At 39.6% G+C, this 15,420-nt stretch overlaps 2 protein-coding genes across 3 annotated transcripts in view; both read right to left on the reverse strand.

The window, feature by feature from the left end:
• Window positions 1–760: 760 nt before the first annotated feature.
• Window positions 761–11,690, reverse strand: fam151a (family with sequence similarity 151 member A). 2 transcript variants are annotated; one of them, XM_061043824.1, is made up of 14 exons: window positions 11,501–11,690; window positions 11,171–11,343; window positions 8,557–8,706; window positions 8,190–8,339; window positions 7,941–8,103; window positions 6,925–6,982; window positions 6,758–6,847; window positions 5,628–5,704; window positions 4,756–4,892; window positions 3,751–3,921; window positions 2,627–2,727; window positions 1,656–1,829; window positions 1,357–1,383; window positions 761–1,115 (listed from the first exon to the last, which is right to left on the reverse strand). In XM_061043824.1, the coding sequence occupies exons 1-14, from the start codon at window positions 11,560–11,562 to the stop codon at window positions 810–812; spliced, it is 1,839 nt and encodes a 612-aa protein (XP_060899807.1). In that variant the 5' UTR covers window positions 11,563–11,690; the 3' UTR covers window positions 761–809. The 2 variants fall into 2 exon arrangements, with proteins under 2 accessions (XP_060899807.1, XP_060899808.1); XM_061043825.1 differs by lacking the exon at window positions 1,357–1,383.
• Window positions 11,691–14,881: 3,191 nt separating this feature from the next.
• The window catches only part of LOC132978604 (dual specificity protein phosphatase CDC14AB-like), a 15,411-nt gene continuing 14,872 nt past the window's right edge, over window positions 14,882–15,420 (reverse strand). Inside the window, exon 14 of the mRNA XM_061043826.1 lies at window positions 14,882–15,420. This exon is cut by the window's right edge and continues 216 nt beyond it. The gene's annotated coding sequence lies outside the window, so the exon portion shown is untranslated.

The following is a 15,420-nucleotide window of genomic DNA, read 5'->3' on the forward strand; positions in this document are numbered from 1 at the left end:
AGTCTGGTTCCAATTTAACAGCCTTAAAGCTTCGCTCTTTAGTGCCATTATAATGTTTAATATACATCTCTGATACCAGTTATCAGCACCAGGCTGTAAATATGTTCATCTCTGCTGTATGTGACTTCAGTTGCTTCTGCAGCCAGCCTCTAGTGGACACTCGAGGAACTGCAGGATTTTTTTCTTTTCTTTTTTAAAATTTATATAACATGACAGGAGAAAAAGTGACAACAAAAGAGAGGCACTAAGACACATCACAGACACAATGATACAATGAGTAGAAGAACAAATGACAGAAAATCTAGCTTCATTTTTCAACACCGGAGGACGCCGCTTGGTCAAACATCGAAAGCGAAAACCTGGAGATGATTTTTTAAAGTTAAATAATCAACCCAATTTCCAGACAACTCCAAATCTCCAGTCCAGACCTTTAAAGTTTATTTTTTATTGTGCAAAAGCAAGTGAACATGAATTAAAATGTGACAGGATCATACAGAGAGAAGATGACTGTTGAGTTCAACAAAGACAAGCAGAGGAAACAAACTAAAGAAGATAAACAACATTAATTAAAACTTTTTGCATCTTAAATGACAGAATAATCAACAGAAGGTACCTGAGTGATTGTACATAAATACTAATATTAATAATGATCCTTATAATTGAGGAATTCAATGAGTATGTTGTGAATAGGAGTTCTTCTGTAAAAACAGAACATTATGAAATAGTGTTATTAAATCATATCTCTTCAGCATTCATTAAAAAGATAAGGACACGTTCCTCTTTGAGTGTTGTAGTTTTGGGTTGCTCAGTCAGGAGGGGTCAGATATCATGTACAGGTTTGTGTTTCTTCCCCCTCTCCACTCCGTCTTCAGTCTTCTGAAGTCTCTAAAAGCTCCGGCAGGGTGTTTTGTGTCCTCCTCTAAAATGAGGTCATATCTGTCCATCGTTTTCTTCAGAGAGTTAAGTCCCTTCCGTCCGTGTGGCAGTGTGTTCAGATGTACAGCCACCCTCTGAGACACGGTGCTCAGTGTCGCTGGGACCTGAGGGGGCCAGTTCTGCTCCTGATGGACGAGAGTGACGTACGGAAACAGCCTCTCCACAGTGGATACAAACTCCTGAAAGAGAGGACATAATACTCTAATTACTGTAATGTGTGTAAGAGACACACAAATACATGCACCTAAAGATACCCTGAACTCTATGATAGTCGTGATATCAGAAGACAGTTACTCTGAATATGTTGACATGTTTTATTTTAAATGTTTTAATGCAACAGGTGGTCAAACAGCATCACATTGGATATACCGAGGCAAACCGAGGGGTACCTTCAAAAAAGTCCAAAAAATGACCCCTTACTGTAAGTCCTCTCCACGTTTCCTTGTCCTTGATGAAACACAACACAGGGACAAGGAAAGGTGTGATGAAGGAGATAGGAAAAGACAACCAATGAAGGAGTGTGACAGCACGGACAGGGCGGCTGTGGCTCAGGGGTAGAATCGGCCGTCTCTCAACTGGGTCAAGGGGTTTGAGCTCCTGCAGCCACATGTCCGATGTGTCCTGGTGAAGACGCTTAACCCCAAGTTGCTCCCTCTGCTTCATCGGCGGCGTATAAATGTATATGAAAATACGAAAAATGGATGGAGAAGGCTTCATACCTTTGTGTTGCTCTGTACCCCCTCCATGCTGATCCAGACCGGCCTGTAGAGCTCCTCTCTGCTGTAGGCGGAGTGCAACAGTTTGAGAGAAGCCTCCAGAAGCTGCTGAGTGCAGATCCGCAGGTGAACACCCCAGGGTGCCTCAGTTCTCTGCCCGAGTAGCAACAGGACGTCCTGCAGACACATGAACACAGAAAGGCCTCAGTGATATATATATAGATAGATAGATAGATAGATAGATAGATACTTTATTGATCCCGAGGGAAATTCAAGGCATCCAGTAGCAGGTTACAAAGACGTACATGGCATGAAACATTTGTTACAAATTAAACCACAAAACTGCCCCCCCCCCCCCCCCCCCCCCCATATATATTAACCTGAATAAAAGATTTAAAGAATACCTCTCGATGAATACATTTTTTTTTAGCAATGTTTAAAAGAAGAAAATTATCAAAAAACAGACATTGAATAACAGTCAATGCAAACATTAAAGGTGCGACTTAAATAATTGAGGTGATCATTAAAGTGTCCAACTAGAGGCTGACTCTTGGGACAGCTGTGCAGATGGGAAATGGAAAAAGGAAGATTTAGTCCAAGAGTCACTGTGTGCTTTCCCCCTGCCATAACCGTGAGGTGTTGTACAGACATATGGCCAGGGGGACAGAAGAGTTCTTGACCATCCAGACCTCCACATGTGAAGGTCTGGATTTTCATGTATGCTCTGTGTAAGAAAATTATGTGTTGCACTAAAGTACAATAAGTCTGTGCTGTGAGCCAGTCATCCGTTCATAACGAGCTGTAAAGTAACAGTTTGATTGATTGATTGATTGATTATTGGATCCTAAAATGGGTTTTGCGTCCATAAAAACTGAACCTTTCTGTTGAAACACACGAGTCACTGCAGCAATGTGATGCATAAATTATATCAATGTAAGAACTAGAAAAGCCTTAAAAACAAGCTGTTAAATTACCTGCAGTGTGAGGGAGCTCTCTCCAGAACCTTCCACAAGAGGGACTCCAGCTGGTTCACTGTCAGAAGACACCTGAACTACCAACATACCAGCAGCAGCACCTGGACTCACAGAGCACAGGGGTTAGAGACTAGACAGAAAAGGTGGACACGATAAGAGCTCATCGGGAACAATGTGCAGACCTTTCTCTTTTTTCTGCAGTTTATACTTTTTGTGTCCTGCAAACAGGAAGTGGTTAGCTCAGAAACAGGAAGTATTTAGGGATCACAAATTAAAGTCAAACAGCTCAAAGGTAAATGTTTGATGTTTATTTGTTACTGTAACTTAAGTTTTGTTTGTGTGCCATATCAAACTTCATAGCGTCACATAGAAAGATGACATCTTCCTTGTTTGACTGAATAATTGAGTTTCAAACACAACATTTAATTATCATTTTTACCCGTGTCTGCTTTTGTTGTGAGGCAAAAAAAAGTGCCAACAAATGAGAAAAAAGTGTTCAGCCGGATAAAGCACAAGGTTGAGTAATAGTGTGTGGTTAAAACCACTATGTGTTGAATATCATTATTTTGTGATTATGGCTCCTTAGAATGATGGTTTTATGACCATAGAAGTGTTTGTGTTGGAGTACTTTTTACTACAGCATATTAAGAGCGTTAAAGTGGAGTTACTTCATACGGCTGATACACCAATCAGTTCGACTCTATACTTTAACGAAGCTTCCAGATGTTCAGGTTTTTTTTACATACTTGGTCAGACAGGTGATAAAAGAAGTCGTAGTGTGTAGTGTTGGTGTGCTGAATCTCCAATTATTTGCCAAGACCGTTAACATAAATGAAGAGAGCAAAATATCATGAACAACTTTTATTTCAATGCACTAAGTACTGAACACAATCAGCACCCACTACCACTTCAACAATAAACACAAAGAAGAATGATCACCTGTCTCACCATGAACACTAAACCTGAGGATGTAAAAAGTGGAGTTTATGGTAGAGCTGTTAGATTGGATTGGAACAGGAGGTCATAATGTTATTAATGATCAGTGAAGCTGTTCATCATTAAAGATCATCAGTGCATTATTAGTCCTCCTTTAAAGGTTGAACATACTTAAAGTGCTCATGTACCTGTAAGCTGGGCCATCAAGGAGGGCAGATCTCTGACTGTAAACCAACGGACCTCCTCACTGTTGTGTTGTGTGACTGTTGACATGAGGTGGAGGTCTGAGGTGTGAGCAGGAAAGAGGAAGTCCATCAGGTCTCCTCCAGGATAGAATCTCCTGACCCGACCCTGCTGCCCTGTGGACAGTTCTCATACATTAAACTGCAACAACTAGATGTTTAACATGTCATCAGCCCACACACACTCCCATGTTTCCTTTTGTTATAAATATATTTTCTTTAATTGTCTCTCCTGATTGAAGTGGTTTCATGTGAGATACCACATGTGGAAATTTCTGAAACTTTGGCTACAAAAGTTTTGGACTGACAGACACAAGTTGATTTAGTGAGATTAAAAAAACGTTGTGAAACCTAACAGTTCACATTTTTAAGATTTATTTTATTTCTAAGAGGGGAATATATATCTCATAAATTAAAGTGGATGTACTACACACAGATATACAATCCTGTGGAGAACATTTATCGAAAATCTTTTAACTTTCAATACTTAGAAAGCGTTAACAAGTGATACCAGCTTTCTTTTGCTCTTCTCGGCTGATCAAAACTGATTTTTTTATATTTTGATTATAAATATATTTTCGTTATTTTTTCATTCACTGGTCATTGTTTACGACGGTGTAGTTCAGCAGTGTGGGCTCCTTTCGTCCAGCGTCTTCACACGAAGTGAGCTGCATGTGTGAACACAAACAGCCACAATGTTTCTGACTTTACTCAGACTTTTCCTGCCAGCCCCAGAGAGATTTTCCACATACATGTATGAACCACCAACTCAGAAGGACTTCAATGGCAATCTACCTGATTTTCTAGAAATGTTCAAGAGTGCGTATGTGAAAACAGCTTTTGTGTACCTTTCTACCTGAAATGTAATGGTAACAACAGTGTTTGTTGTTTAGCTTAGCTTCATTTAGCATGCATTCACCATTGGTTGATATCAAACCGCTCCTTTCTTACTTGCGGCCTGTTTGAATTCAGACAGCGTCGGTTCATAGATGTCGTAGTAGACTCTGGCAGGGTGGGAGTTGTCTCGAACAAACAGCAGGTCACTGATGTTTGGGTGAATTGAACCCTGCCATAACGTCAGACTGAACCTGGAAACCAAACCACAACAACAAAACAGTTAGAGTGTTACAAAGCACAAAGCAATGTGTTTTACCAATGGAAATGAATACTTAAAGGGGACTTATTATGAATAATCCACTTTCACAATGTAAATAAACCCATCCAGTCCTTTGTTTGTGGTCTGCATAAGTTTTACAACACTAAATAAGTTTTTAAAATGTGCTCTCCTTGTGATGTCACAGTGGGATTCTGGTAAAACAAAATCCCCTCCCCTCCCCTGATATCTCCACACATAGACTCCACCCCCAGTCTAGAACAAAACTTTAACGCAGGTCGGCGTTATTCTCGCTACAGAGGAGTGATGTCTACTGGGAAAACTCAGGGGGGGGGGGGGGGGGGGGTCATTGCATTTAAAGAGACACACACACCAAAACGGAGCGTTCTGAGAGAGCTGGTTTATACAGGGTCAGAAACCTCCTCTGGTGCTTGATTCATGTTATATTTTGACCAAAGCACAGCACAGATGTTTCATTTAGACCACAGGGGACTGTTTGAAAAGATGGAACAAGGGGGAGAATATGTCCTCTATCTAAAGTATAAACAGACCTCCCCCTTGATTTCATGTGCAACAGTCTGCTTCTCTGAGCACCTCCTCCAGACCATGAGGGTTTATTAACGAATATGAAGTCTTTGTGCATAGGTCACTATGATTATGATCGATCTAAAGTTATTGCTAAGATATAGATTTAAAATGTCTTTGTTACCGTGGTGACTGACTAAGCAGCCAGTTGATGTGCTGCCAGCCTCTCTGAACCAACAGGGCATGGACTGGAAACGTCACCTAGAAGAAAAATGTACTTCATGTTTTATTACAGAATTCATACCTTATCAACTACAGGTGTAATGATCAGATACTGGCATCATCTCACTCTGATATCTTGTCTTATGACTATGAAGAAATAAGTACAGTGTTGACGTTACTACATCAGGACTGTATTATATCTGTAAAGAGAAGTGTGGAGGTATCTGTCACTTCAGACATCAAACTCTCTCTCCTGCTGGAACGTCTTTCACGTCCTGCTGCAGTGAATCTGCTGCATCATGACATAAAACACGTCATGGTGATCAGACAACACGAGAGCTTTCTCAATCAAAGCAAATGCTCACTTGAACCAGCATTTAGAAACGTGTGATAAAACACATCTACACATGTGAGATATGATAAGAACAGTTACAGTCACTTCTGAGAGAGTAGCTGATTCAGTGATATGATACTGAACCAATGGACTTTATTTATAGTGTTTTATGCAGTGTTTGTTAATATTTATGGATTTAATCTGATATATTATGTATATATATGTATTATATATTATTATTATAAAGTGTAATGTTACACAAATTGATTTTTTTGTTATTCTGTTATTTTACATGATGTATTTTCTGCTATGGATTATTTGTTTACCTGCCCGGGGACAACAGATGCTAATTAGCTATTAGCTTACTCTGGTGCAATTACATTTAATTGTGCACTGCCGCTGTAAAAAATAAACAATAAATAAATAAAAATGTAACTGTTGTGTCTTTTATGCTGGTATCCAGTACAACTAACTGCAATTTTCCACTAGCTAAAAACGGCATGCTTAGTAACATAGTTAAGGATAGGAACAATTATTTCTCTGTGCTCCTCTTCCCAACAGTCCAGTGAACCCTCTCTGCAACACCAGGGAGGCAGTGAGCTCCTGTGTGTGTTTGTGGGGAGTGGATTAAACATTCTCCTGGTTTGTTCTTTCAAATTGTTTAACTTACTCGTGCACGTTTTTCAAAAAGTTGCCCTCCCCAGCTTTAATGAAACAACATGACCTTGTTATTTCATGCCCGTCTTTTGAAAGCTTACCTTTTGGGGGACATCTTTGATCATATCATACATGTCTTCCACCATGAGCCTGGTGTAGGTTTGAGTGAAAAGTGGGGGAGAATAGGCCACCTGTCAATCAGAAACAATGTCATGTGATGAGGTTACCAGTCAAACCAAAAGTGTTTTAGGCTGTGGACAAACATTACCATCCATCCAGGGGACAAAGTCACATCCTGGAACTTCTCCTGAATTAACTCTAGAAATCTGGAAAAGGAAATAATTGGGGGCAGTGAATTGAAGACAAAATGGACACTGAATTTATGTTTGTTTTCCATCTTTTTATTTGCTTATGCTTGATATAATATATATTCTATCCTACATCTAATGTAAGTGTGCAAACAGCTGCCTCCAATCAAACCCAGTATGTTCACTCACTCTTTTCCAGATTGTTCTTTGTTATCCCATGCAAGACTCTCCAGCACTTTTTTTTAACTGATTCATTGTCTGCCTTCCTGCTTTGTTTTAATCTCAGAAATCCCCTCAGCTTTCTGTCCCTGACCACGACTTCTGTCTTTGCAACCCTGGTTTTATCTGGCTCTCCTCCGGGCTTCCTGGTGTTCCCTGAAACGCGTTTTCCTGGTTACTCTCATATGGATCCCTGTGGTTCAAAGACTCTCCCAGAGTGCCACATTTATCTCTGTCTGTGCTAGCTGCTAACACTTTCCTGGTGGCTCCTAGATATGGAAGCGATTAGAGATCAGAATTCAAACGATAAAGCTAATTTGAAAATACGTCACTTTCCTGCGCCGTCCACTTTGCCATTTCATTTTCAAGTTGGTTTGAATTATGATCACTTTTTAGCACGGCAAGTTTGAAAACGAAAAGCCAAAGACCTTTTAGTTTTCATTTGAATGATGTCATACAAAATGCATACATAGAGAGTAAAAGTATAATGCAAACTGGATGACTGAATATTCATTTTAAATATAGGTCAAATAATGCACCTATATTCTGAAAATTAAAACGCGTTTCTGCGTTTCTCCCCCACACACACACACACACACACCTGAGTGCTTACCTGGATTTGGACCTGTTCTTCTCTACCATATCTCCTGCATGTGACTTCACAACTGAACCTGAACTGTTACAATATGGCAGATAAACATTTCATGCACATTTCAAGCTTGTGCTTATTAGGGAACTGATGCACACATGTTTTTACCTGGTTCCATTGACTTGAGGCATGAATGCTGGTACATTAGGACCCCGGAGGATGTCAGCATTAAGCCATACAGGTCTGTTCATTCCACTGGTGCTGTTCTTCATTCTCAGCAGGTCCAATGAAGGACCCACAGATGCCAGAGACTTAAAATCCAATTTAATGCCTGCAGAGAGACACAGAACATTAACATCTGGGTTTTAACGCTGAAGACTCTCTCTCACATTTCTGTTTTATGATACTGAAACATACATTTTCTAGAGGCTAGCACAGCATCCAACCATTGGTCCAGAGTGTTGTCACTGTATATGTCGGGAGGGTGGGCCATGATCGGGATTGGCTTCTCATTGGGTGTTCCATAACCCTCCAGAGTGACATCTGCCTCCAGAATCATGGAATCGCCTGAGGGGGAGAAAGATGGATGTTTAGGGTTTGCTGTCTCTTTTCCTTTTCTTTTCTTGATGTTTTTGTTCAACACAGTTTATAAACTTCATATCAGTGTTGGTGATGTTTGACTTCACAAAATCCACCATCAACACATTAGTCAGTGGACGTCCTGAGGCTAACAAAACCTTCAAAGTATCAGGATTTGTTTGTGTGTACGTGGGAGGGAGTTTACTTGTGAGCGCTTTGTTCATTTCTTCTTTGCGGTTGGCTCTGTGAAACCAGGATGCCAAGAGGCCATCTTGTTTGCTGATAACACCCGACTGAACCAGGAAGTCCAGCATGTCTCCACCAGTTGAAAATGAGGAGAGAGGAGCTGAGGAGTCTGATTGGTGAGACAAATACAGGTTCATGTAAGACATTAAGAACAGCTGTGACTCAGGAGGTAGGACGGGTCAGCCACTCATGGATAGATCTGTTGTCCAGTCTACTGAACGTTAACCTGTGTTGCCTTTAGTGGTTGTACGACTATAAGCTGCTACATTAATGCTGTCCATTATCATAAACTTCATAAACCTAGACATTAGGAAAGAATGATCTCTCAGAAACTGAGTGCATGAAATGTTTAAACGAAGCCATTATATAAACACTACACACACATAACAATTTTCCACTTTGGTATCAGTATCAGGTGATTGCGGATCACTTAACTCTGAGTTCTCTCTATCATGAAAATCTAAAAACAGCTGTTGCCTTGTGATGAACATGTGGTGCATTATGTCATTAAAATTAACCGTGCATGTAATCACAAGAACTGTAAAAGCACTGATCAAACACAACTTTGGACAATGGAATTCATATCATTAAAATATCAATGTTACAGTTACTACAATATGACTCATCAAGTGGAGTATGATAAGTGTTTGATCCTGTGTAAATGCTAAATGGACTTGAGCTTATATAGCGCTTTTCTAGTCTTCTGACTACTCAAAGCGTTTTTACACTGCATGTCACACCTACACATTCACACACTGATGGTAGAGGCTGCTGAGTAAAGAGTCCATCAGTATTAACTCGTCCATTCATACACATTCACACACTGATGGTAGAGGCTGCTGAGTAAAGAGTCCATCAGTATTAACTCGTCCATTCATACACAGTCACACACTGATGGTAGAGGCTGCTGTGTAAAGAGTCCATCAGTATTAACTCGTCCATTCATACACATTCACACACCGATGGTAGAGGCTGCTGAGTAAAGAGTCCATCAGTATTAACTCATCCATTCATACACATTCACAGACCGATGGTAGAGGCTGCTGAGTAAAGAGTCCATCAGTATTAACTCATCCATTCATACACATTCACACACCGATGGTAGAGGCTGCTGAGTAAAGAGTCCATCAGTATTAACTCATCCATTCATACACATTCACACACCGATGGTAGAGGCTGCTGAGTAAAGAGTCCATCAGTATTAACTCATCCATTCATACACAGTCACACACCGATGGTAGAGGCTGCTGTGTAGAGTCCATCAGTATTAACTCGTCCATTCATACACATTCACACACCGATGGTAGAGGCTGCTGAGTAAAGAGTCCATCAGTATTAACTCATCCATTCATACACATTCACACACCGATGGTAGAGGCTGCTGAGTAAAGAGTCCATCAGTATTAACTCATCCATTCATACACATTCACACACCGATGGTAGAGGCTGCTGAGTAAAGAGACCATCAGTATTAACTCATCCATTCATACACATTCACACACTGATGGTAGAGGCTGCTAAGTAAAGAGTCCATCAGTATTAACTCATCCATTCATACACAGTCACACACCGATGGTAGAGGCTGCTGTGTAAAGAGTCCATCAGTATTAACTCATCCATTCATACACAGTCACACACTGATGGTAGAGGCTGCTGAGTAAAGAGTCCATCAGTATTAACTCATCCATTCATACACAGTCACACACCGATGGTAGAGGCTGCTGTGTAAAGAGTCCATCAGTATTAACTCATCCATTCATACACAGTCACACACCGATGGTAGAGGCTGCTGAGTAAAGAGTCCATCAGTATTAACTCATCCATTCATACACAGTCACACACCGATGGTAGAGGCTGCTGTGTAAAGAGTCCATCAGTATTAACTCATCCATTCATACACAGTCACACACCGATGGTAGAGGCTGCTGAGTAAAGAGTCCATCAGCATTAACTCATCCATTCATTCACACACCGATGGTAGAGGCTGCTGTGTAAAGAGTCCATCAGTAAGAACTCATCCATTCATACACATTCACACACCGATGGTAGAGGCTGCTGTGTAAAGAGTCCATCAGTATTAACTCATCCATTCATACACATTCACACACCGATGGTAGAGGCTGCTGTGTAAAGAGTCCATCAGTAAGAACTAATCCCATTCATACACATTCACACACTGATGGTAGAGGCTGCTGTGTAAAGAGTCCATCAGTAAGAACCAATCCATTCATTCACATTCACACACTGATGGTAGAGGCTGCTGTGTAAAGAGTCCATCAGTAAGAACCAATCCATTCATTCACATTCACACACTGATAGTTAGGCCATCGAGAACAATTGGAGGTTTAATGTATAGAATACTTTGACATGTAAACCTTCTGAATGGCATGTACGATTCTACCACTGAGCCACAGCTGCCCGATGTGTCTGAGTCGATGGCTGATTCACACTTTGTTTTTAGACTTGTTGTAAAAGGAGTAAGGCAGCTGTCAACATGTGCTTAAAACTACCCTAGTGATATTTAATCCAACCAGAGGGCTAAATATATCATAAAATATCTGGCTAATACGTACCCGACTTCCTGATCAAAACCACAGCCGTGACAGAACCGATAACCAGCAGGACGACAAGTCCAACAGCCACAGATATCATTATCAGCTGTTGCTTTGTTAGACATCCAAGATAAAGGTCTCGCTGTGATTTTTGTCTTGCGCCATTACGTTGGCTGTTAGATTGAAGCCCTGAACTGAAAGAACACAACAACATGGACATCACATTTAGCATTTCCATATTCTGTTCTTAAGTATGAAATATTCATATTGCCTGTTGCTTTGACCTGTCAGGATGATCTTAACTGTGTTTGCATTGCTGATCTGAAAACACTCGATCGATCTCTAACTGACCTGTTTGGCTTTTCTTCTGCGCCTGTCTCTTTGTGTCTTTGGTTGTCCTCTCTTCCAGCCATCCTCTCCCGCCTGCTCTGGTCTCTGGATTTAAATGGTAAATGGACTTAAGCTTCTATAATTTAGAGATTCTTCTTTTACTAGGAGCCACAGAGCAGACTGAACCTTCAGGAGCCTTATCTAAAGAGCTGAGATCAGCGTCATCTTGCTGATAAGACACACACACACTCTCTTCAATCTCTCCGCCCTGACAGACCAGGTGAGAGCAGGTACACTATGAAACACAGACGACTGGGACGGCAGCTCTGTGATCTAACTTTAACCTTTAACCCATTAATGCCCACAGTGGAATCTTGATTGATTTCCGTTTAAATCTTTCAAATCAGTCAAAGTATGAGGCTGTTTATCTTAAACCACTTTCTAGTCATCGGGGCGCTGGTGGCGCAGTGGTTAGTGTGCGCGTCCCATGTATGGAGGCTATAGTCCTCAATGCGAGTGGCCCGCCCAGGTTCAAATCCAACCTGTGGCTCCTTTCCCACATGTCAATCCCCCCCTCTCTCTCTCTCTCTGATTCCACTCTCCTAACTCTCCTATCTCTCCATTAAAGGCACAAAAAGCCCCAAAATAAATCTTTAAAAAAAAAAATGACTTTCTTGTCATTAGTCCCGAGGGGTGGCTTGGTTTGACATTTTTTTACAGCATAACCTCTGATTGATTGGATTAGGAGTATGATATCTTCATTTCTCTTCATAAATGGGATACATTCCAACAAAAAAAACAAGTTTGACATCTTTTCCTCTTTGTGCAGATTTTTCGTGCCGTTTTCTATCGTCGAGTTTCTTTGTGGGTTCACGAGGGGATTTAAGGTGAATATCAATTTGAGACCAATTGATTTACTGAAAAGCTCTTATTATGATGTTTTGATTTGTCTGTTTTGTTTTTTCAAATATCAGGTCATATCCCAGAATTTGTAATTTTCCATTCTATCTACATTAATGTCAGAGTCTCTGCTGGTTGAGGACTGGGTCAGAACTGGTTCCACCACGTCTTTCTGTTTGTCGTCAGCAGGCGGTCACTATCCTGATAAACATCTGTATCATTCTTACATTATGTTAATAAAATAATACAATATTTTTTTTTTAGCACAAATTCAGTTTAAAATAAAGGTCCAGAGGGATATAAACTTGTGTGTGAGTCGTGGAGTTAAAGATATCCTAAATCAGATTCTCAATCAGTCTTTATTTGTATAACACTAATTTATAACAAATGTAATCTCAAGACATGAAGCAGGAAGGTTATGTAAGATTTTTACTATTTCCATGTGTAACATTTCTTTAATAATGATGGTGTAATAAATGTTTTGTCAAAGAGAGAGAGGACACAAGCTCATGGAAACATTCAGATTTAATGAATTCAACATAAGAACACATTTGATTTGTAATGAAAACTATTAGGTATAAAAGACCCTGAGTTAAAGAAGCTAATAAATATATACTGTATATATAAAATGCATTCATGATCAATAAGTGACTTGAATCATTTTTCAACATCAGTAATAAACAATGGACTTAAACTCCAACAAACCAGATTCTGAGCTATGAGACCGAACCCTCCAAAAGCAATGATTATATTTCTGAATTTTAACAACAACCGCTCAAAAAGAAACAATGTTTGCTTTGCAGGATGAGCAATGATGCTGCAAAAAAACAAAAAAAACAATCAGAAAAAGTTTTAATATTAACAAAAGAGAAAAACTCTGAAAAATTATTTCCATTAAAGTTCAAATTGACCGTAAAATAAATAAAAGAAAACCTAAAGATCGAACTTAATTTTACAAAAACAGTTTGAAGGTTTTCATTTTAAAGTTTCACTGGAGAGCCGTACACACATTCATTGATTGAACATCGTCTGATCATCTGGTCTGTTTCCCTTCATTTTTCTTTTTGAAATCTTCTGAACTTGGTTGTACGTAAACTGTGACGTCAGAGCCAGTCGCTGCTCATGATGAGGAGCATCACTTTAATCTGCTGATCAAGTCCTTGGAAGGTTTTCTTTATGCAGGAAATTACTGAATCTTCAGGGCTTCAAATTCAGGATACAGTGACATCTGGTGGCATGTTTAAACATCCTTTAGTAGACACCCTTCTTTAGATAAAGTGGTAAAAGACTTGCACATTCTGTATTAAAGGGAATGATGGATTACAGCCCAGAAAACAGACAAAGGGATATTTTTGGGTCATAGGGCAGAACACTTTTTTAAATGTATTTTATTTTTTTATTTGATGCCTTTTATTTGATGCAGTTTTCTAATCTTGCTTAAAAGACATTGCTTTTGAGTGAGAGTGCAGTACTGGTGCAGGTCAGAGCTGCTGATGAAGGAGTGGACCGGAGAGGAGAGATCTAGCATCTTATAGAGACGGCTAATAGGAAGGAGGTGTTGTCAGGTGATGCTGGATAATGACGCGTATCAAGAGTGAAAACAGTGCAGGGTTGACTGCCTGAACCAGCTCACAGGCGTCGCCTCATTTAATTAAATGATTAATAGTTATTAAAAGTTTTTACTAGTTAGAGAAAAAACAGACCAAGAAAAAGGCTACAGGCTCTAATGTAAGGTGGCCCAAAGGTCAACTGCAAAAACATTTCACAGAACACAAAAAAACATTTTAATAAATGCAAAAACATTTCACAACAAGAAAAATATGTAATGACATGCAAGAAAACATTTAATGAAATATAAAAACTATTGCAATTTATTAAATATTTTTGTGTTTCCTGAACTGTTTTTGACTTTTTAAGTTGACCTTCAGGGCCACCGTACTGATGTGATCTAAAATCAAACAGACTATGTTTAATCATTATAATTCAGTCATGTTTGGCATTAAGTTGATCAAAGTATTCTGAGAAAGTAAAAAAAAAAACTGCACATTTGTACATAACAGCAGCTGATCACTGCGATGCTGGTGAAAGTGACTTTTTAAGATGTTGCTTTGTAAACTCTGAGAGATGTTATAACTTCACTTTGAGTTCTTTAAATCTCTCAAACCTTCAGGAAAAGACGGTAAAAACCCTTCCTGCTTCTTCTATGACACTTTTGTTCCCGATTGCAGATTCTGTTTCACCAAAAGGCGTGTCAGCTTCTAAACAAAATACATTAAAGAGACAAACGAATCTCCATCTTCTCCGGTGATTTCACTCCTGAATGTTGAGTCTTTTCACCTCGCTGTGAAAAAGGAAAGTGTTATTTATTTATCATAATGAGGATCTTTGCTTCGGTTACTTTATGTTGCTGATAGTACTTCTGTACTTTTACTGAAAGACCGTAGTATTATGAAAGAAAGGATCAGAGTTGTTGTTGTTGTTGTTTTTGTTTTGTTCACACTAAACTCACCCATTATTACAACTCTTGCCACAGTTGTTTACCTTCATGGTTAATGACCAATAAGTCCACTACCATATGTATGTTTTCTACCAGAGGCCAATAAGCCCCGCTTAGCTCTTCATGTTTATGTGAAGTCCAGGTGTTAAAAGTTCCTTTACTCCATAAAGTTGACCATGAAAAGTTCTTGAGTCGTCGAACCTCTTTAAATTAAAAGTGCAAACACTTTTGACAATAAGTCATCATAATATTTTTCAAGGTACCACATAAGTGGGGCTTGGTTTTCTTTAAGGTGGAAGAAGAGCCACTAACCACTAATTCTATCAAAATGAAAGACAAACATAACATTGAAGTTCAAACCACTGAGTCGAAGAACAGAGGGAGACCCAAAATGGCCGAAAGAAAAAAGGTGCTTTCAAAACACATACTTAAATGAGAGCTTCATTCACAAACAAAATCACAGACAGCCAACTGATGGTGTTGACTCTCTGGATACACAAATAAGCAGTCCACCTGCCTGTAGCCTCCAAACCCAGCTGACTGT

This window comes from Labrus mixtus, chromosome 8 (genome assembly GCF_963584025.1).
Source record: "Labrus mixtus chromosome 8, fLabMix1.1, whole genome shotgun sequence".
NCBI classification, from domain to species: Eukaryota; Metazoa; Chordata; class Actinopteri; order Labriformes; family Labridae; genus Labrus; species Labrus mixtus.

Bases quoted from the DNA above. Each gene is read 5' to 3' on its own strand.
- fam151a (XM_061043824.1), bottom strand. From the start codon at position 11,562: ATGGCTGGAAGAGAGGACAACCAAAGACACAAAGAGACAGGCGCAGAA. The intron at 11,344-11,500 runs GTCAGTTAGAGA...GTGTTCTTTCAG, and splicing joins GCAGAAGAAAAGCCAAACAG to TTCAGGGCTTCAATCTAACA. The intron at 8,104-8,189 runs GTATGTTTCAGT...GTCTCTCTGCAG, and splicing joins TGTGCTAGCCTCTAGAAAAT to GCATTAAATTGGATTTTAAG.